Raw genomic sequence first — 21,566 nt, forward strand, 5'->3', positions numbered from 1 at the left:
CATTGCTTGGAAATGAGCTGGGTGATCCTCGTGACTCAGCTGAAGTGGGAATTAGCATGGAGTGGGGCTGTGTCCTTCTCTAAGAGCAACTGAAAAGTAGTTTGTAAGAGCAGCTTCTGATGGGCAAGAAGAGATATTATAGGCTTTTGAATTTTTCTAAATGGAGTCATAGGTTTACTTTTGGAATACTTTTACATATTTGGAGTTTAAAATATTGCTTATGAATGGGAGAATGGGAGAAGCTCTAGTGATTCTGATACTCTAGCACAAAATTATCATGATAGAGAAATTCTGGGGTGATTTGCCAATAGGTTCATATCTTGATAAATATTTGAAATTACCCCAGAACTCCCCTGTTAGTTGGAAGTTTGGCATACCTAACAATTGGGTAAGGCTGCCTACTGTTCACACTTAGGATTTCTTATTTTACTTTTTCTCTTTCACGAGTTTTGTCATTACTATTACAAAAATCACATTTTTCAGCTACTAAGGTATTTGGGTATTTTGTCCAAGAATTACCCTTGTCCTTCTCAAGGATATATAATTGTCATGATCTATATTGACAGAAGAGTCAAGATCATATTACCACTCATAGCTAGAAAATTTTACTAATTATAAGCCAAGGAATGGACTGGTAGATTTTATCCTGAAAGTCAATTAAAAACAACAACAACAACAACACATAACACACACACACACACACTAGGGAGGTTTGAGGGGCAGGTCAGAACCTTGGAGAGCTCTATATGCATTGTCTGAAGGAAGGCTTAGAAGGCCTGGAGTGCCTCCTACTTAAGCTAATTCTGGCTCTAGCGTTACCACTGAATACAGGTCACAAATCACTATGTTTCATCTGTACATTCGATTTAACAGTTTGTTATAATTCCCAAGTTGGTGTGAGGACTTAATCTAGCTTTATTTCTAAGACAACTTTTCCTGGCCCGCATTAATCCCAGAAATGACCTTATATTTGTGTCTACTTTGCTATTCATTTGGATAATAGAGATTTGCATTTTTTCTAATTAGGTTCCTCTGGGTTTTTAAAGACTGTAATTATCAACTTCAAACATCACAACAACCTCAGATCTCAGACTCAATAAGCTCTGCTTGCACTAGTCAAGAGAATTATTAGAATATTTGAAAATAAAGCCACTGAGGATCACAAAGCCACCTTGTTTAATTTTTTTGCAATATATTATTATATTTTACTTTATTTTTAGTTAATTAATTTATTTAAGTTAGGTATATATGACAGCAGAATGCATTTTGATTCATCGCAAACAATTGCAGCACAACTTTTAATTTCTCTGGTTGTATACAATGTAACATCACACCATATGTGCAGTCATACATGTACCTAGGGTAATGATGTCCATCTCATTCCATTATCTTTCCTGACCCTATGCCCCTTCAAATTCTCCTTCCCCTTTTCTCCATCAAAGCTCCTCCATTTTCCCCATGTCCCCCCCAATTATGGATCAGCATCCACTTATAAGAGATAACATTCAGCCTTTGGTTTTTTAGGATAGGTTTATTTCATTTAGCATGATATTCTCCAACTCCATTCATTTACCTGCAAATGCCATAATTTTATTCTTTTTTAATGCTGAGTAATATTCCATTATGTATATATACCACAGTTTCTTTAAACATTCATCTAATGAAGGGCATCTAGGTTGCTTCCATAGTTTAGCTATTATGAATTGAGCTGCTATAAACATTGATGTGGCTGCGTTACTATAGTATGCTGATTTTAATTCCTGTGGGTATAGACCGAGGACTTAAAATCACCATAGCTGGGTCAAACGGTGGTTCCATTCCAAGTTTTCTAAGGAATCTCCATACTGCTTTCCAGATTGGCTGCACCAATTTGCAGTCCCACCAGCAATGAATGAGTGTGCCTTTCCCCCCACATCCTTGACGACATTTATTGCTGTCTGTATTCTTAATAACTGCCATTCTGTCTGGCATCTTAAAGTAGTTTTGATTTGCATTTCTCTAATTACTAGAGATGTTGAACGTTTTTTCATATGTTTGTTGATTGAATGTATATCTTCTTCTAAGACGTGTCTGTTCAGCTCTCTAGCCCATTTATTGATTGGGTGGTTTGTTTTTGCCTTACTAGTATGTATGTCTATGAGTGGACCAAAGAGTACATGTAGTTCTCTTCCCTCTGGCAGCTCCATTTTGTTCTTAATGATTGAATTTAAGAATAAAATCCAAAAACAATAATTTCAAGTTAAAAGTGTAGTTGTAGGGGATGAGGTAGGCAGTGCTATGTTGTTGTCCTTGTGAGTCACGTGACTATAAATATTTGAAGTATGGTTACATGGAAGAGGAGTAGACTTACTCTGTGTAGTTTTAAAGCTGGTTTCTCTTAATCTACTTCTTTTCCTCCCAAATTCACATTATATTATTTCTACCTTAAAAAGTAGAAGTTGCTATATTTAGAGAAACTATGAAAAATAGGTTTTAAATAGTTACACTTTAATTATTTCAGATGATATGTTAGAGGAGTTCAACATGCATAACTGTGCTAATGTATGGTATAGATTTTCATTGCTGATAGTACTCAGTGCTCTTACAAATAGGTCAGTAGCAAATTTATTTATTTTTTTTGTTATCTTTTGTATTCTCCGGATGAAGTGACATTTAAAAAATTCATGCTTGTTCAGTTACTGTTCTGTTAGAAATGTAAAATGTCATTGGTCATTTCCTAAGACTTCCTATTCAAATGAGTATAATACAAAATAGTAAGAGTTTTGATTTAGAGAAGCATAAGAAATTACTACAACTGTGACCACTACATTCTAGCATATTGCATTAGCTTTAGGGAAGTATTCTGTGAGGCTTAGAATTTAAGAAATAATGAGTTCAAGGTTACTTGAAGCATAATATTTTAGAGTTAAATGATGCAAGATTTATTCTCCAGAAGACTGTGAAACCAGCTAACTTTTGATAGGTTTGAAGAGACAGTTGAAGTCTTATCTCATAAAATGTATAAATGGCAAATGGAAGAGAATTTCTTAAATCTTGAGGCTGAAAAATAGATTGAAATTAAATATGTGAATATGCTATTCTGTTTTTTAAAAATTATTTTTCCATTATGAAAGTATGTGCATGTCTTATATATACACACATATAAATATACCCTCAAAAAATTTGGAAATATGGAAAAATAGAAAGGAGGAAAAAATCCTTCTAAATTTCTGGCAATTTTTCTGTGCATAAATGATTTTTGCTGTGGTGGCTTGGAGGGAATGGAAGTAACCAAAAGTTGTGATCATAATATATATATGTATGTGCAGATGTAAATCTGTTCATTTAATATTTTAACAAAAGTATTTTCATGTTAATACAATATGTGCTTAGAAACACTGGTGGCATCTTATTCCTTCTGATGACTTTTAACAGTTTTTGAGACATTTCATGATATTATAAGTGATTCTGTGTTCATTTTTGTTTATAAATGACTTTTGTACATTTTCCTCCCCTTTATCTTGAGTTGTTTTCTTAGATTTTTAGAAATGGTATTGAGAATTCTAGAGGTAATGAGAAAAACATTTTCAAGATTCTTGAATAGGTATTGCTATGAAGTGAAGCTACTTATACCAGTTTTATTCTTATGTGTAAAAGTACCCATTAAACTATACCCTCACCAACATTAGCCCTTTGTTGAAAAAACAACTTGAAAAATTTATATAACTGAGTTTCTCATAATTTTTTCCCCTCAACTCTCCTTTCTTATGGGGAGTGCTGGGTGAGGGGTAGGACAGATCAGGATTTCCATGGAAGCAAGAAATAATTAGTAGAGCTTTCTGGAAGTGAAAGTCAGGCTAATGAGTGCAGTCAGATACTGATTCGGGGGTGAGTGATTGATTGAACCCTGAGAGCAGGTGATGGAGTCTGAAGGAATAGGGGAGGAAGTCCAGAATGGGAAGGCCACAGTAATCTGTAGGGGTATTCAAGAAAGGTCAGACATTGGTGTCCTGTGCAGTCCCCATGGGTAAGGGTAGTCTTCTGGGGAGGCCATCTGATCATTTATGTTGGGAGAGAGACTATTTTCTGTATACTCTTTTAAGCTATTTGAAAAAAATTATCATGTGCATATATTATTTTTTTCAATGAGAAATTAGCTTTTGAAAAAGGGAAGATGAGGAAAGTTACATTTCTTTGATTACTAATAAGGTGGTACACTTTCTATATGTTGTTAATCAGTTTTGATTTCCTTTTATTTTATTGATATGCTAGACAGTTGAACAAAATTTTATAGTAAGAAGTTTAAGATACTTTTCTTGTTTTATTTTTAATCTATTCCTATACTTTATCCTTTAATTAATTGAAAATTTTATCAGAAGATTATTTTGTAAAAGAAAAAGTTTTCTTTGGGAAGATTTTCTTCCCTTCATTAGGCAGTGATGGTTCCAAGTCTTCTTTGTTCATTTGCTTATTTTCCATATTAATCTCCCCAAAGTAATGAACTACGGATACATTGTTTCCCAATATTTTCCATTTATTGACATCCCCGTGTGTGTCTGAATTTGCTTTGGTGTAGCTGAAAAGCTTTGGTTTTGAACAAGTGAGTCGAGGGTGAGCTAGGCCTCTGAAAACATTACCAGTCCCTGTCTTTCTGATATAAGGAAGCTCAGATGAAGAGCTATGGATTGGATTGGCCCATTGGAGTCTTTAGGATCGCTGACTTGGGAGTATACAGTGTAGTTGGAGTGTAATTATGACAGAGAAATGTGGGAAGGATGAGGGTCACATGAGCTGGGGCATTTCTCTGGTCAGGCAGCCTGGGCAGGGGAGTCATAGTAGGGAATGCACAACTACTGCTACACAGGAGATGGTCCTGACAGCTAGGAGGCAGGTGCTGATTCTTTGGATAGGAACTGGTATTTTAGTAAACTTAATGGGGGGAGGGTCCAGATTTAACATTTACATTTTCTTGTTATTGTCTACACTTGAATATCAGCAGAGTTATTCGACCTCTACAAACAGAACTAGTTTACCTTTAGTTAACAAGTCTCTAAAAAGAGTCTCTAACATAATACCTTCTCTGAACAACATCGCAGGTGTTTTAGTGAGAATGAATCAGTTTCTACCTCAAGATACTAGTTAATTATTTTTTCCTTCTGTTATATATTTTAATCCTCATTTTAAAAATTCACATTAGTTTTTAAATTTTTATTTGTTCGTTTTAGTTGTACATGACAGTAGAATGTATTTTGGCATATCAAACATACATGAAGTATAAATCTCCTCCCATTCTTGTGGTTGCACATGATGTGGAGTTACGCTGGTCATGTATTCATATATGACATGGGAAAGTCATGTCCTTCTATTGTCTTTCATATTCCCACCCCTACTCCCTTCCCTTCATTCCCCTTTGTCTAATCCAGTGAACTTCAATTCTTCCCTCTTATTCCTCATGTTTGGATTCTCTTTTTTACTCCCTTTCCTTGTTAGTATGTATTGTGTCCTAGCTGATGCTCTATGGCCATCCTCATTTCAAATTTCTTGGTTTACACGTTACCCAAATTAAGAAGAAAAAGAACTTTGTGAAGAGAGAAACACACTTATTTCTCCTTTCTTTGTAAAGAGGTCAGCTAAGGTTTTCTTCCTCCTGTCCTCTCCCTGAAGGAACTTTGGGCATCTTTCTTTATGTCTACTCGAGAGAATGGAAAGTTGAAATATTCTGTATTTCTCGACTTGTTTTGAAAGTATGTCTAGTTTTAAGGAGTACAAAACCCTTGATTATTTTCTGTGTTCTCCCTTTCTAGGTAAAGTGGTTCAAACCACAAATTACCTAACTAATCAAAGTGGTCATGTAGCAACAGTAAAGGGATTGATGAGGTTGTGCTTTGAATGGCCAAGAAGGTCAAATGAATTTCTAGGTATTGGGAGATTGTATTTTAATGGAAAAGGAGGGGCAGGTTGGCATGTCTTTTCTATTCATTTAACAATTAGATTGAATCACTTGAAATGAATTCAAGTTGGTAGTGATGTTTGCCAGCATATATGTTTTGATGATGATGATGATGATGATGGTATGTGTTTGTGTAGGTGGGTGTGTAGGCTTGTTTCTTGCCAAGCTGCTGAAGTGGTAGTAGTTAAAAAATATAAATGGAGGTAACTAAAAGCTTTTTCTTTTTTTCACTCTAATACTGCAGCAAGAACTTGGCAGAATATTTGACCAAGAAATGGAATATTGTATATTTTTCCTATTTATCAATGTTTAATGATATCTGAAGGAAAGTCATAGCCAGCTATGTAATGATCATTTTAAGTCCTATACTTCCTTGTTATATTTTGTTAACACTTTGAATGGTGTCTTGCATAGCTCAGAAGGAATTTCAGGCAGTGGTAGTTGAGGTCAAAAGGTTTGCCAGGGAAGACTTTGCCCTCTTTTTATCAAATCGTTTTTATATCAAGATGTTGCTTTTATTCATTGTCCAATGCTGAAAGACTCACCTTCCTTCATTCAAGTCTTTATGTGAACATCTGTGAAGGTCTGTGTTTCCTATAAATGCAAGAGCACTTTCCCCACTGTCATTTAGTTCCTGTAAGTCAACCCAGTCAATAAAGTACCATTGTTCTTTGGTATCTGTGGGGATTGGTTCCAAGAGACCCCATGGATACCAAAATCTGAATATGTGCAAGTCCCGTGTGTAAAATAATGTAATATTTGCATATAATCTATGCACATCTTCCTGTGGATTTTAAATCATTTCTGTTGTTTAGATAATAATGACAGAAAAAAAATCTGTGCATGTTGGTACAGAGGCATGTTTTTTTCCCTTAGTGCTTTCAGCCCATGGTCGGTTGACCTTTGGCTGCTCTCCTTTTAATGAACGCATCCTTTTACTTTTCGTTTGGTTTCTTTTGATAAAAGCCATGCTTATATGTGTTTAAGCAATATGATGTAGTCTCATGGATCTTAAAGTGTGGTCTGCAGACTCCTGGGGACTCCTGAGACCCTTTCAGAGGTCTACAAAGTCAAAACCATTTTCAGAATCACATTAAAATATTATCCACCCCGCTGCTGTGCTAGTATCTGTACTTACACTACAGAAGCAGTGCCAGGTACAACTGATGCCTGAGCCCTAATCAGGGCAGTGCATACAGTGACACTGCAAGTAGTCACTCTGTTCTCTAATGCTGCATATTCTTGGGGGGAAAAAGTCAGTTCACTTAAGAAGGTCTGAAATGAAGTTCTAAAAATTACAATTTTTTAAAGTCCCAGTCCTTGAGGAAAACCCCTGTTGTGTTTGAGTTGCAAGTTGAATTAGTTGCTTTTTGTTTGTGGTGCTGGGGATTGAACCCAGGGCCTTGTGCATGCTGGACTAGCGCTCTACCAACTACGCTATATTCCCAGCCCCCATGTGCTTTTATTCCTTTGTCCTTGAAAGAATGATTGATGGATGAACTATAGTTATTCAGACTTGAGTAGTTGACAGACATTTTCTCAAAAACAAACTGAGAGGGCTGGGGTTGTGGCTTAGTGGTTGGGTGCTCTCTTAGCATGCGTGAGGCACTGGTTTGAGCCTCAGCACCTCATAAAATTAAAAATAAATAAAATAAAGGTATTGTGTCCATATACAACTAAAAATATTGGAAAAAAAAAAACCAAAGTGAGGTTATTACTTCAAGGTAAACGACTTGACAATATTTATTGCCAATGACAATTTTTTATCCTTCAAGTGAAACTTAGTGCTTTGGAAAACTTGTGTTTACTACCCTGAGGTTAATATTTTTACACTGTTTAAAAACTTTTCTGATGAGATTGGTGTTAGTATAAATGAATATGATTTATTTTACTTTTTATTTTTTTTCTTTTTTTATAATTTTTATTGTTGGTTGTTCAGAACATTACATAGTTCTTGATATATCATATTTCACATTTTGATTCAAGTGGGTTATGAACTCCCATTTTTACCCCATATACAGATTGCAGAATCACATTGGTTACACATCCACTGATTTACATATTGCCATACGAGTGTCTGTTGTATTCTGCTGCCTTTCCTATCCTCTACTATCCCCCCTCCCTTCCCCTCCCCTCCCCTCTTCTCTCTCTACCCCATCTACTGTAATTCATTTCTCCCCCTTGTTTTTTTTTCCCTTTCCCCTCACATCCTCTTATATGTAATTTTGTATAACAATGAGGGTCTCCTTCCATTTCCATGCAATTTCCCTTCTCTCTCCCTTTCCCTCCCACCTCTCATCCCTGTTTAATGTTAATCTTCTTCTCATGCTCTTCCTCCCTACTCTGTTCTTAGTTACTATCCTTATATCAAAGAAGACATTTGGCATTTGTTTTTTAGGGATTGGCTAGCTTCACTTAGCATAATCTGCTCTAATGCCATCCATTTCCCTGTAAATTCTATGATTTTGTCATTTTTTAATGCAGAGTAATACTCCATTGTGCATAAATGCCACATTTTTTTTTTATCCATTCGTCTATTGAAGGGCATCTAGGTTGGTTCCACAGTCTAGCTATTGTGAATTGTGCTGCTATGAACATCGATGTAGCAGTGTCCCTGTAGTATGCTCTTTTTAGGTCTTTAGGGAACAGACCGAGAATGGGAATAGCTGGGTCAAATGGTGGTTCCATTCCCAGCTTTCCAAGAAATCTCCATACTGCTTTCCAAATTGGCCGCACCAATTTGCAGTCCCACCAGCAATGTACAAGTGTACCCTTTTCCCCACATCCTCGCCAGCACTTGTTGTTGTTTGACTTCATAATGACTGCCAATTATTTTACTTTTTATTTTCTTGTGGTACTAGAGATTAAACCCAGGGGCTCTGTACCACTGAGCTACATCCCCAACCCTTTTTAAAAATTGGATTTTGAGAACTTCCTAAGTTGCTGAGGGTCTCATTAAGTTGTTGAGGCTAACCTTGAACTTGCAATCTTCTTGCCTCAGCTTCCTGAGCTGCTGGGATTACAGGCATGTACCACTGCGCCCAGCTGATTTGTTTTTTATATTATATGAATGAAATTTGTTAGCAATGGGAAGATATGCATAACTCAATGAATCAATATTTACTAAATAACCAATGCAGGATGTACAAAGTCATAAATGAGTAAAAGATTCATTCAAAGGATAGGATAGATGAATGGAATTTAATGTAAGAATATAAAATATTTATTGATATAGTTTCAGATTCTGCATTGCAGCTAACCTTTAAGAAAATACCACTTGTTGAGTGTCTTAATTTTTTTATTGCTTAGAAATGGTCTTGTTGTTTTGCCCAGGCTGGCACTGAACTCCTAGACTCAAGTGGTCCTTCTGCCTCAGCTTCTCAAGTGGCTGGGCCAACAGGTGTGTGCCAGTGTGCCAGGCTCTACTTGTTGAATTTTGGGGTGGTATCAAAGAATATTTGAAAAGTCTATTTAAAATACTCCTTTTCTCAAACTGCCTGTTAGATTGAGGCTGGATTTTCTTCATATACTTCAGCCAAAATAACATACTGCAACAGAATTGAATGCAGAAACAGATATGAGAATCCAACTTTTATTAAACCAGACATTAAAGAGATTTATAAGAATGCAAAACAATGCCATCTTTGTACTGTTTTTGAAAATAGAGTTATTATTAAAAATGTCATTCATATTAACATGGGTTTACTTTTAAAAATGAATTAAATATTTCAGTTTTTATCTGTTTTAATTTTTAATACAGTATATATTAATTATAGTAAATATGAATCCACATAACTCACAGAAGTTTTATGAGCTCTTTATGTAAAAGTTTCCTGAGACTAACATGTTTGAGAACCTATGGTATAGTTATTTAGAGCAGGGACTTGGAGACAAATTGCTTATGGGTAGAACCCAGCTTTATTGTTCAATAACTTTGTGACCTTAGGCAAGATACTACTTTTTGCCTCAGTTTCCTCATCTGTGAAATGAGATAATAATATAACTTACAAGGTGTCCATAGTGATTAACTTGAATATATGGAAAGTTTTTAGACTTTTTTATGATTTGGCAAGTATGCAGTTACTACCTGCTGAACATTTGTAATGTATTGGTGTTTTTTTTAATAGATGTTATAGTTCTAGATTTGTAGAGTAGGTGTTTTTAGATATTTCCCTGGCCTGTTAATCAGTAAAGTCCCTGATATCTTCAGCCCTCCCCTCCCCGCTTTCCTGTAAGTTTTTGGTTCTGAACCTTTGTTGCTTGTTAGAACTTTTAGGAAAAAAATTCCAGTACACAGGCTACACCCTGTTTGACCCAGTGAAACCAGAATATGTTGTGTGTGTGTGTGTGTTCGCGCGTGTGCATGCATGTGAGTGGTAGGGGGTGGCAGGGTAGGGTCCAGGCAATGGCTAAGGCTCTTCCGTGATTTCTTTGGGAAGTTTGAGAATCCCTGTTCTAAAGCCTGGCCCCCTCTCTGCCCTGAGATTCTGCCTCCTTTCCTGTTTCTCAAATAAGTGGTTATTTGAGAAACAAATAACATATACATCAATAGTTGTTTGTACTAATGTCTGTCTTACCCCTGTGACTCAATGCTTGGAGACACTTGCCTTGCTCTTCATACTGCTATCAAGGAAATTCCTTTTCCTTCACCCTCAGCTCGAAACTTAGCCAGCAGCCTCAAGGACCCTCTGCTCTCTCCTTGTTATTTAAAGACCCCTGAGTCCTTCTCTTTATTACTTGAGGGTTTTAGCATGTTGCTCCTGGGCACCCTCTCAGCATTACTCTTGTCATGATTCTGGGTGATTTTAATGTTCATATAAATGATTCTTCTAATACCCCTGCCATTCAATCCCTGACCTCCTCTCCTGTCATGATCTCATCCTCCACTCTGCCTTAGCCATGCCAACCCTTTTTGGGGGTAGTACACCAAACCGGGTTATACCTATTATACTACCTCCATTATCTCCAGTGGCTAGCATCCAGTCTCTGAGCACATCCTTCTGTCTTTCCAGTTCTTTCTTTTTTTGTGTCTCAACTTCTAACAATTCTTTTGACCCACCACCAAGACCTGCAGTCCATTGGTCCAGCCACCTTTTCATTAACTCTCATTTCCCTTAAGAACTTAATTTGGCTTTATCCTGGCTAAATGACTGTGGTTCATGATTATAATCATTCTTTTGCAGCCCCTCTAAGATCTCTTCCCCTAGAAAGCTCCCTAGTACTTGTCTGCAAAATCCCAACCTTTGTTGAATCCAAATCCCCCCTCCTCCACATCTATACTGAGGCAGTGGATTGTAGGTTAGCTGGTCTCACTTACAAATCACACCTCCGACCTCAGTGGGCTTTTGGTGCTCTCTGGACTTCCAACTGCATTTCTCCAGTTCATTTATTTTTCTAAATGACTATTTCATACTTTTGTTTTGAACTTCCAGTATCCTATCCTGCTTCCTCACTTTCAGAGATCATCATCTTCTTCCCCATCTCATGGAGAAGATGTCAGCCATCAGAAGAGAAGTGCCACAAGCTCCTGCCAGCAGGTGGAATGGCCTGCCTGCTTGTGTACTTGTTCAGTTGGCCTTTCCTCTGTTTTCTGGGGATAGACTCTGCTCCTTTCTAAGGCCAGCCCTCTTGGAGATCCAATCCATCGCCACCCGCCCCTGGATCCCCACCTGCCTCACTATCCTCTGTTGGTGTTCGCATCTTCTCTCTATTGTGTCATCAGTTTTCCCTGTCTGCAGGAAGACTGTGTCAGGCCAGGGACCTCCATATAAAGCATACCCTTGACCCCGCATTCCTCTCTAATTTCCAGTTTGAACTGTTTGTACTAGCTGTCTGCAATTTCTTTCTCTGCATTCTCTTAAACCCCTGATGACCAAGCTTTACTCTACCAAATAGTATTTGTCGGGGACACTACTGACCTGTGTGTACTAGAGCCAGTATTGACTCCTTAGACTTGTTTTACTCATCAGCACCATTGGACACTTAATGATCAGTTCTTTATCCTTGAAGAACTCCCTTTACTAGGCTTCTGGAATAATATGCTCTATTTTTCTCAGTGTCATTTATCACATCTACTATATTTATTTATTCTTAATTTTCCCATTAAAATGTAAAATCTTAAGAGTAGGAACTTGAACTGTTTTCTTCCTTGCCTTGAACAGTGGCTGATACATGATAGGAATTGATACATATTTGTGTAATTAATGAATGTGAGCCTACAATTACTGTATACTTCACAGAGTTTCACCCATTTCCAGAAACTTTCCTGGTCATAAAATGTCCTAGTTATTTCTTTCCTTTTTTTCTGTTAGATATGCCTTTCTTAATTGTATTTCCCCTTGTTTCTAATCTGTTCCTCTCTTTTTCAGGCTGAACCATCACCTTTGTGTTTATAGTTCTGTGAGACTCTCATGTTTACATCTGCTGTTGCTGATGCAGATGGCCTGTGGATCTGGAGTTAAATTACTGTAGCATATTATGCTGAATTTTAGTGCCAATTGAAAAAAACGCTAAAATTGTAAAAGAATAAGAAACAAGTTCTGTCTTCTGGGATATTTAGGTTTCTTATTTTGTTAACTACCCTTCTTGACATTTTTCGATTGCCTCCTATTCATGGCCAAACTCCTTGATTTTTCTGCACAGAGTTTTGGAAAGTGGAGAAATCACCAAGCTCACAAGACCCTTCTAACTTCATCTCTGGGGTCATGGCTAATTAAGAAAAGTCTATCACTGTGAGATTTTTTTTTTTAATATTTATTTTTTAGTTTTTGATGGACACAACATCTTTGTATGTGGTGCTGAGGATCGAACCCGGGCCGCACGCATGCCAGGCGAGCGCGCTACCGCTTGAGCCACATCCCCAGCCCCACACTGTGAGATTTTTATATCTCTTTTCCTCTGTATTGATGTGACATGGGATTTATTTATTTATGGCTCTGCAGAACCTCGCCTCCTGGAACCCTTCAAACCCTGAGTGCCTCTTGCTGGTGGTGAAGGAGTTGGTGCAGCAGTACCACCAGTTCCAGTGCAGCCGCCTCCGCGAGAGCTCACGCCTCATGTTTGAGTACCAGACGCTGCTGGAAGAGCCTCAGTATGGGGAGAACATGGAAATTTATGCCGGGAAGAAAAACAACTGGGTAAGGTGTTCAGAAAATGGGGGAGAAGTTATTTCATCTGTAACAAAATAAAACAAAATGAACTAACCAATTTAGATGTCTATTCATGGTAAACAACAGTCATTTCTTTAGGTAACCTGTGCACTTTGTCATAGTTTAAAGGGACCTTAATGTTTATCTGGGTTATTGTTTCTCAAAGATATCAACTGGGAACTTTGTAAAATTCAGAATGTCATCCCCAGTCCCTGATCTTCAGAAGCTAGGGGCAGAACCTGATGCAGGTGACCCATGTGCGCGATCTCTCTCTCTCTCTCTCTCTCTCTCTCTCTCTCTATATATATATATATATATCTATATCTATATATATATCTATATCTATATATATATATATATCTATATATATATATATATAATTTTTTAAAATTTAGCATCAGGGATTGAACTCATGGGCACTCAACCTCTGAGCCACTTCCACAGCCCTATTTTGTGTTTTATTTAGAAACAGGGTCTCACTGAGTTGCTTAGTGCCTCACTGTTGTTGAAGCTGACTTTGAACTTGCCATCCTCCTGCCCCAGCCTCCAGAGTGGGCCACATTTGGAGATGTTAACAAGTTCCCCTTCCCTTTCAAGGAGGGATTTCTCCTCTATCCCAGTCAGTTAAGGGAGGTCAGTGGTTCTGATGGCAGAGTCTTTAATATTTCCTTTACAAGAGCCTTTAATACTTCCTTTTTATAATTTCTTGACATCGTATAATCCTTTTATACTACAAGTCAGATCATGTAACTCCTCTGCCCAGAGTCTTCAGATACTGTTCTTTTTTCTCTCATGGTAAAAGGCATAGTCCTTCCAGTGGTGTGAAAAGCATGATTGCTGTTGCCACTGTCCTCTGTCCATTGTTCTTTTGCTCGCTGGGTCTCCTCCTCTCTCATGTTCATCTCTGGTTGCTCTGGCATCTTTGCTGTGCTGCAGACACACCAGCTATTTTCCTGCCCTGGGCTCTTGGCATAAGTTCTCTGTTCCCCGGTACGGTTCCCCTAGATATTCACCCGGCTAATCCCTTCTTTCTTCAAGTTTCTACTAATGTGTTTTCAGTAATGCCCTATTGACTCTCCCACCCCGCCCCCCACCTTTTTTATTTTGAGATAGAGTCTTGCTAATTTGCTCAAGGCCTTGCTAAGTTGCTGAGGCTGGCTTTGAACTTGTGATTCTCCTGTCTCAGCCTCCCAAGCTGCTGAGATTACAGGCATGTGCCACTGTTCCTGCCTCCCCCAATTGAAAAAAAAAAAAGAAAAAACTTTCTTGAGGTATAATTTAGATACCATAAACTTAACCTTAACCTGTTTTAATTGTACACGTGAGTGATTTTCTTTGTAATTCATTCATTCATTCATTCATTTATTTTTAACTGATTTTTTACAAAATAAACAACAGTGGAATGCATTACAATTCTTATTACACATATACAGCACCATTTTTCATATCTTTGGTAGTATATAAAGACACCAACATTGACACCAATTCGTGTTTTCATACATGTACTTTGGATAATGATGTCTATCACATTCCACCATCATTGCCAACCCCCTGCACCCTCCCTTCTCTTCCCACCCCTCTGCCCTATCTAGAATTCATCTATTCCTCCCATGTTCCCCTTCCCTACTCCACTATACTAGTCAGTGATTTTTAAAGTAAATTTGCTAATTAAGCAGCCACCTCCATGTTCTAGTTTAGAACAGATCCATCACCCCAGTAAGATCCTCATGCTTATTTAGTTATTCCTGTTCCTACCTTCAGTGCCAGGGAACCACCAAACTAATAGATTTTCTTTTTTGACTATTTCATGTAAGAGAATAATATAGTATTTGGTATTTATGATTGGTTTCTTTCCTTCTGTGTCATAAGCTTGAGAGCTATTCATGAACCACATGTCAGCCTTTCATTTCCTTTTATGGCTGAATAATATTCCACTGTTAGACATACAACATTTTGTTTATGCTTTCACCAACTACTGGGCATCTGAGTTCTACTTTTAAAAAAAATATTTTTAGTTGTAGATGGACACAATATCTTTATTTTATTTATTTATTTACATGTGGTGCTGAGGATCCAACCCAGTGCCTCATATGTGCCAGGCAAGCACTGTACTGCTGAGCTACAACTCTAGCGCAAGTTTCTACTTTTTAAATTTTATGAATAATGGTTTATAAACATTCATATACAAGTCCTTATAATACCAGTTCTTAAAATTCTCTTCCTTAAAAATCTCTACTCTTCTTTTTAAGGTGTATCTTTTTAAAAAGTTATATGTTGCTGGGTAAAATGATCATTCCAGAACTTTGTGGCTTAAAGTGATAATATTTACCCTTGTAGCTTTTGTTTATCAAGAATCTGGGTGGACTTTCTATTAACCCTCCCAGGATGCACTGGGGTATTGGCCAGAGCTTTAATCATCTTGTGGCTCCTCTGGAGAGGGATTTTACAAGCTTATTTATGTAGTTGTTGACACAATTCAGTTCCTTGTGGACTGTTGAACTGAGGGCCTCAGTTAAGTGTTTTCTGGAAGCTTCTTTGAGTTCCTTGCCTCTCCTTAGGGCTTTCCACAGGACAGCTCATAAGATGGCAGCTGGCTTCACCAGAGCAAGCAATTAGGAGACAGCAAGAATGTGTGAGCAAGACAAAAACCACAATATTTTATAACCTGACCTCGGAAGTGACATGCCATCACTTTTTGCTATATTCTGTTTATTAGGTCCAGCCCACACATAGGAGAGGAATTACATAAGAGTGTGAGTGCCAGGGACCATTGGGAGCCACTTAGAGGAAGCCTGTTACACTTATTTATTATGTTTATGGTTTGTCTCTCCCCATGGGAATTTAAATTTCTTGAGGGCAGGGGTCTTTGTTTTGTTCACTGATATATCCTAAATACCTGAAGCAGTACCTACTATGTCTTTGGTATTCCATGAAAATTTGTTGAATTAATTAATGAATAAACTCTAGTTAAGCATAGAATAAGTTTAGGTACTCTTTTCTTGTTAATACTTTTAGATTTCACTTAGTCTTTTCTTAGGTTAAGTATGTTCTCACATTTAGTCTTTAGCTTTTTCTTAAAAGATATAATTTCCAAGGTCTTCCACATGATTAATACCTTTGAATTGGCATGACTAAAATTTAAATTTTAGTGACTAAAATTTAATTTTGTTACAAATCTTTTTAATTAAGTTTAAAAATAAAGGTTTTTTTCTTTTGTAAATTATTTATATTATAGGAAAAGATATATAACTCTAAGCCATGGTTCATTACTATTAAGTATGATCTTCACATTGCTAGGACAGTTGATCTCTAGAACATTTTCTTCCTGTGAAACTGAAATTCTGTACCCTTTAAACACTAATTCCTCCTTCCCTTATCCCTTGGCAAACACTTTTCTATTTCTTTGATTTTGACTCCTTTAGATGCTTCACCTGAGTAGAGTTGTGTAGTATTTGTCCTTTTGTGACTAAGTTATATCACTTAACTTGATGTCTTCAAGACTTATCCATATTGTAGAATGTGATGGAGTTTCTCAAATTAAGGCTGCACATTATTCCATTGTACACATACATCACATTTTGTTTATCTAGTTGTCTCTTGGTGGGCCTGAATTGTTTCCACCTATTGACTATTTTGAATAATATTGCAGTGATCATAGATGTACAAATATCTCTTTAAGATCTTGCTTTTTTCCGAGTGGGGGTACCAGGGATTGAACCTGGGAGTACTTAACCATGAAGTCACATCCACAGCCCTTTTTATTTTTATTTTTATTTTTTTTCAATGAAGTCATTCTCCCTTAGTATTCCACTAACTATGTACTCCTTTCTTAGTCAGAATCTGTGTTAAATGATTGGGTTTAACTCCTGTTAGCCACCAGGTGTCTTATTATATGTCACAAGGCTTTTCCTTCAGCCCTGTTCTGTGGACTATTTATTTATTAAGAGCTTACACAGATGACATAAGGCATGAGTTTCAGTTTTTGTGGTAGTATAGAGCTTGAAAAGATAGCTATTATGTAAAATCATGAAAATTTCTTATTATAAAAGATCACAGAATCTAGAAAATTATTTTTGTGTGCTGGAATGTTGCACTAAACCAACAACATTCAATATAACAGGGTTAAAAAGCTAGTATAGGACCAATGTACATTTATGGGAAGTGTACTATGCTAGGTTTTGGGTAAATAAAGATGTGTATCAGATATTTTATGCTTATATCATGGCTTATGCTTCAGAGGGGATAAAGTTAAGTTGAGAAGATTCAATGCGTATTTGTAAAAAAAATGACATAGCAAAACTAGATTATTTTTCAAATGTGTAAGTGTTCAGCAATACAGCCAACCGCTGTGGAATAGAGGGACCAAGGAAAGTATTTTCTGGTTACCCAAAACTGACCTAGGTCCTGAAGAAAGATGGACAAGGCACTGTCAGTGGAGGAGATGAGTGGGTCACATGGTTGGGGAAAACCTAGAGGCATGGTGTGGTGTACATGGGGAACAAGAATTAGGAGCTTATTGAAACTGGTTTACTGATTGATAAATCACATCTATTGTTGTAGTAGCATGTTGAGGCCTGAGGAAATTTTTATGTGAAGTAAATTGATGTTTATTAATTAAAACATGAAAATTAATATGCTCTCTAAATAAAATACTAAAAGAATCAATGTGTTCTTCCTGGCCTGTCAGTCCATGTATTTTGGTTTCTCTGGTCCAGGGTCCTTCTGATGAATGCTGTGCATGATTACCTAATACCTAATTACCTAATACCTCTGCACATACACAGCTCTCTAGTCATTGTAGAGGATGCTCTTCACTGTGGTCATCATCAAATCCTCCTGTCACATAAGTTTATACTCTTAACCTTCCACTTCTGCTCTAAAAGTATGAGCTTTTGAAAACCTGAGGTGCCTCTGTTTTTTACTCTCAGATAGTACAAGAAAAAATTTAAATTCATGTAAACTTCAATTCCTTGTCAGCCCTCTGACAAGCCTGCTAATTTGAAATACAGTGTTTTCATTCTTTGCAAAGTCATTCTTCTTTTTTCTCCCAAACCACCTTTCAGAGAATTTTAGCAAGTTCACATTTGATAGTAAGCCTTAAAAAAAGGGCGGGGGAGAAAGAAGACCCCCCAAAAAACATTCCACTCTTTATTGCTTAATTGTTTGCCTTTGTCTTTTTATGAAGTCGTTTCTTTTTATTGCTTTGCCATTTCTTTATTGAGTTTTCTGAACATTCTATTCCTTGTCTATGCTGGTTTTGTAATTTTTTGGAAGCACTCAATTTTTTTAAACAGGTGATACATTTGGATGTAAGCTTATATATTCAGAATGAAAACATGTATTATATGCCTGCATGGTAGGAGTTTAAAAAAAATTTTTTTTTTCCAGTACAGGATATTGAACCCAGGGCTTTGTGCATGTTAGGCAGGCACTTTGCTATTGAGCTACACATCCAGCCCTGTGGATATTTTCTTAATACTGATTTATGCTTATACAGTGGAATAGAAAGCAACCCCACCCCCCTTTGATGTTGTATCTGACCTAAATCCTGCCAAGATTTTAAAAATCTGAAGCTTATACACTTAAGTTCTTACAGCATCTAAAAATACTATACAGAGAGGACAGGAGCCATTTTGTGATAGCACCTCATTTGTGTAATATCTTATGTTTCTGTCAGCCCCCCTTGCTGTGATATTATACTTGAAGGGGAAGATCTGAGCAGTGGCAGAGGGCGAACTCCTCCAGGACAGAGTCCATTCAGAGATGTGCTGCATAAGGTGATCTGAGAGGCAGAAGCCTTGGATTCTAATTCTGTTCCTAGCTCTTTTTGTGTGACTATAGGTTCTTTATGGGACATTCATGGAGATAACTACACTATTGCCCCCAAAATAGTGCAGAAATTAAATTAGATCTTGTATGTTGGAAACAGAGTTAAGCTCAACATGGAGTTAAATAATAGAAAGTATTAATATTATTATCATCATTAGTTTTTTTGTATACCCTTGAAAAAATTGTTATATTCAGTGCCCAATGAATGACAGTCCAATGATTGTTCTTATATTATTCTTCAAAATACTGTTAATCATGAAGTTACCATATGTGGATCAGCAGAAGGTATCATCACCAAGGTGTGAATAAAGTATGAAAGACAAGGTGTAAATGAGTTAAGAAAGAAAGTTGCTTACTTTGGATGGACTTTTAAGGATGGAAGAACAAATTTCATAGCTTCAGGAAAAGAAATGGAGAAGTAAAGCCAGAAGGTTTAGATGACACATAGTTGGAAGAAAAAGAAAAAAGACCTATTAGTTGGAAGAGGCAGTGGGATTCCGTGGTCATGCCCACTGACCTGGAGGTATGTATCAGTCTGCCTGTCAGGAATGTTTTAGGTTCCTGTCTTTTGGTAGCTTAAGTATCTCTTTAGGTGTTTGTGGCAGGGAGTATCGACTTTAACGTGGGGATTAATGTTAACGAGAAAATGTCTAGAACCATCTTGTTCACCAGAGAAGCCCCAAGCCATACTGTGAGCACTGGGGAATTGGCTAGACCGAATTGACATGTATGTACACGTAAGCTACACACAGGAATTTTGAGAGTTAGTATGAAAAAAATATCAGTTTTTTATGTTGATTGTATGTGGAAAGGCTAATGTTTTAGATGCATTGGGACATAAACATTTCAACTGTTTCTTTTTACCATTTTAAATGTGGCCATGAGCAAATGTTAAATAGTCTTAAATGATCTATGTGGCTCACGTGTGTGCTTTTCATTATTTTTCTCTTGGACAGCACTGGTCTAGCAAGATGGGAGAAGGAGAGCAAGAGTGCAAAGAAAAGGATCAAAATATCTGGTGGCTGGGGAGTGGATGGCCTTTTTCTTGCTGGAAAGTGTTTGTAGTAGGTGTTCTGGTGATGCCAGCCAGTCTCAGGTAGAAGGATGTGCAAAGGTCTCTCATAATTCCTCTTGAATTTATGTTGCTTCGGGGGTTATACTCTGATGACATTTGACTTGTTCTTTAAAAAAACTCTAGTGTGATGGTCAAACATGCATACTCTTAGGAATTGACCAGAATCATCTGTTTTGTTTTTTAACTACATGGAACCATTAGGATTTGGTTGTTATTTGAAATAAGGGGACCCATTACAGAGGCTCTCTTTTTATTGTTTTTGCTGAGGAATTTGCTATACTGAATTGACCTGTATGTCAGCAAGACATACAGGTCAATTCAGTTTTTGGTTATGGTTCATGCAGCTTTTATTACAGATTTGGTGGTTTATTACTGAATTCCACTAAAAACATGCTGGGCAAAACAGCAAAATTTAAAATGTGGTGAAGTCATTTTAACAACTAGTTTTTAAAAATCATTTTTATTTATTTTTCTGTTCATTATAGTTGTACATAATGATGGGATTGGTTGTTACATATTTGTACATGCACACAACATAAGAATATAATTTTTGCCAATATCACTTCCCCCGCACTTCCCCACTCCCTCCTCACCTCCATTCTCTGGTTCCTTTTCTTTACTGATAACCCTTTGATTTCCATGAGGTCCACCCCCACTTCATTTTTCTTCTCTAGGAATGCTTTCTTAGAGTCTTGCTCACCGTGGTTTATATATCGGCTTTTTTACATTATTTGTAAGATGTGTACCAAAATTACCTTATATGTCAGGGCATTAAGGTAAAGATGATAATTTCTTCAATCTGTCTGACACTTAAAAGGAAATTCATTATTTTTTTTATTAAATAATAGAGATATCAGTAGGAAATTTAAGTTTCTCTTAGCTGCAGGAAACATTAAGTGGAAAAGACCTTGTTTTACATAAGCATATGAAACACACAGGAAACCTTTTCAATTTCCTTTACACACTTCCAGAACTGCTTGTAAGGAAGGGCTAGAATTGTGCCACCTCCTTATGTTGTGAGGCTGCTTGCTTGTTGGAAGTCTTGGGTGCTTTACCCCATGTCCCCCGCGGCCACTCAGATGTGGTGTATACCTTGCTGTCCACACCAAGGGCATGGACAAATGCCTGTAGCAAAAAGCAAAAGATGAAGAATCTTCCTTCTATACAAAATGTCTTGTTTTGGAAATGTACAAATGACTCAATCTGCTTTCCCCTTCAGAAAAGAATTTCCTAGTTTTTCAATTATTTTCAATGAACCTATGGTACCATTAACTTACTAATTGCAAGGAACTGTGGGAATAGAGTTGATTAGATCTGGGAGGCACATAAACTAAACAGAATTCTTCCCTAGGGATTTGGAGTTAGTACTGAAATGGGGAGACTTGTTTCTTTATGAATTAGCTGGTCTTTGACATGTAAATCGAGAATCTTTTTTCTCATGTCATCTAGTCAAAATAATCCCAAACTGGCACATAGGAATTAAAATGAAGCACAGAGACTGCAGAGATAAGAGATAAATAGAAAATTTGGAGGCTATTAGAATCCTTGGAACTAAGACTGGGCTGTATTTTTATTTGTAGGATAC

General features: G+C 37.0%; 1 protein-coding gene across 2 annotated transcripts in view; it reads left to right on the forward strand.

Moving 5' to 3' along the window:
• The window catches only part of Babam2 (BRISC and BRCA1 A complex member 2), a 395,729-nt gene that overhangs the window by 115,325 nt on the left and 258,838 nt on the right, over positions 1–21,566 (forward strand). For both annotated transcript variants that reach the window (XM_027933462.2, XM_071601451.1), the window contains exon 5: positions 12,871–13,065. In XM_027933462.2, coding sequence (XP_027789263.1) covers positions 12,871–13,065 — 195 coding nt within the window. The remainder of the gene's footprint in view (positions 1–12,870; positions 13,066–21,566) is intronic.

This window comes from Marmota flaviventris, chromosome 14, assembly GCF_047511675.1.
Source record: "Marmota flaviventris isolate mMarFla1 chromosome 14, mMarFla1.hap1, whole genome shotgun sequence".
NCBI classification, from domain to species: Eukaryota; Metazoa; Chordata; class Mammalia; order Rodentia; family Sciuridae; genus Marmota; species Marmota flaviventris.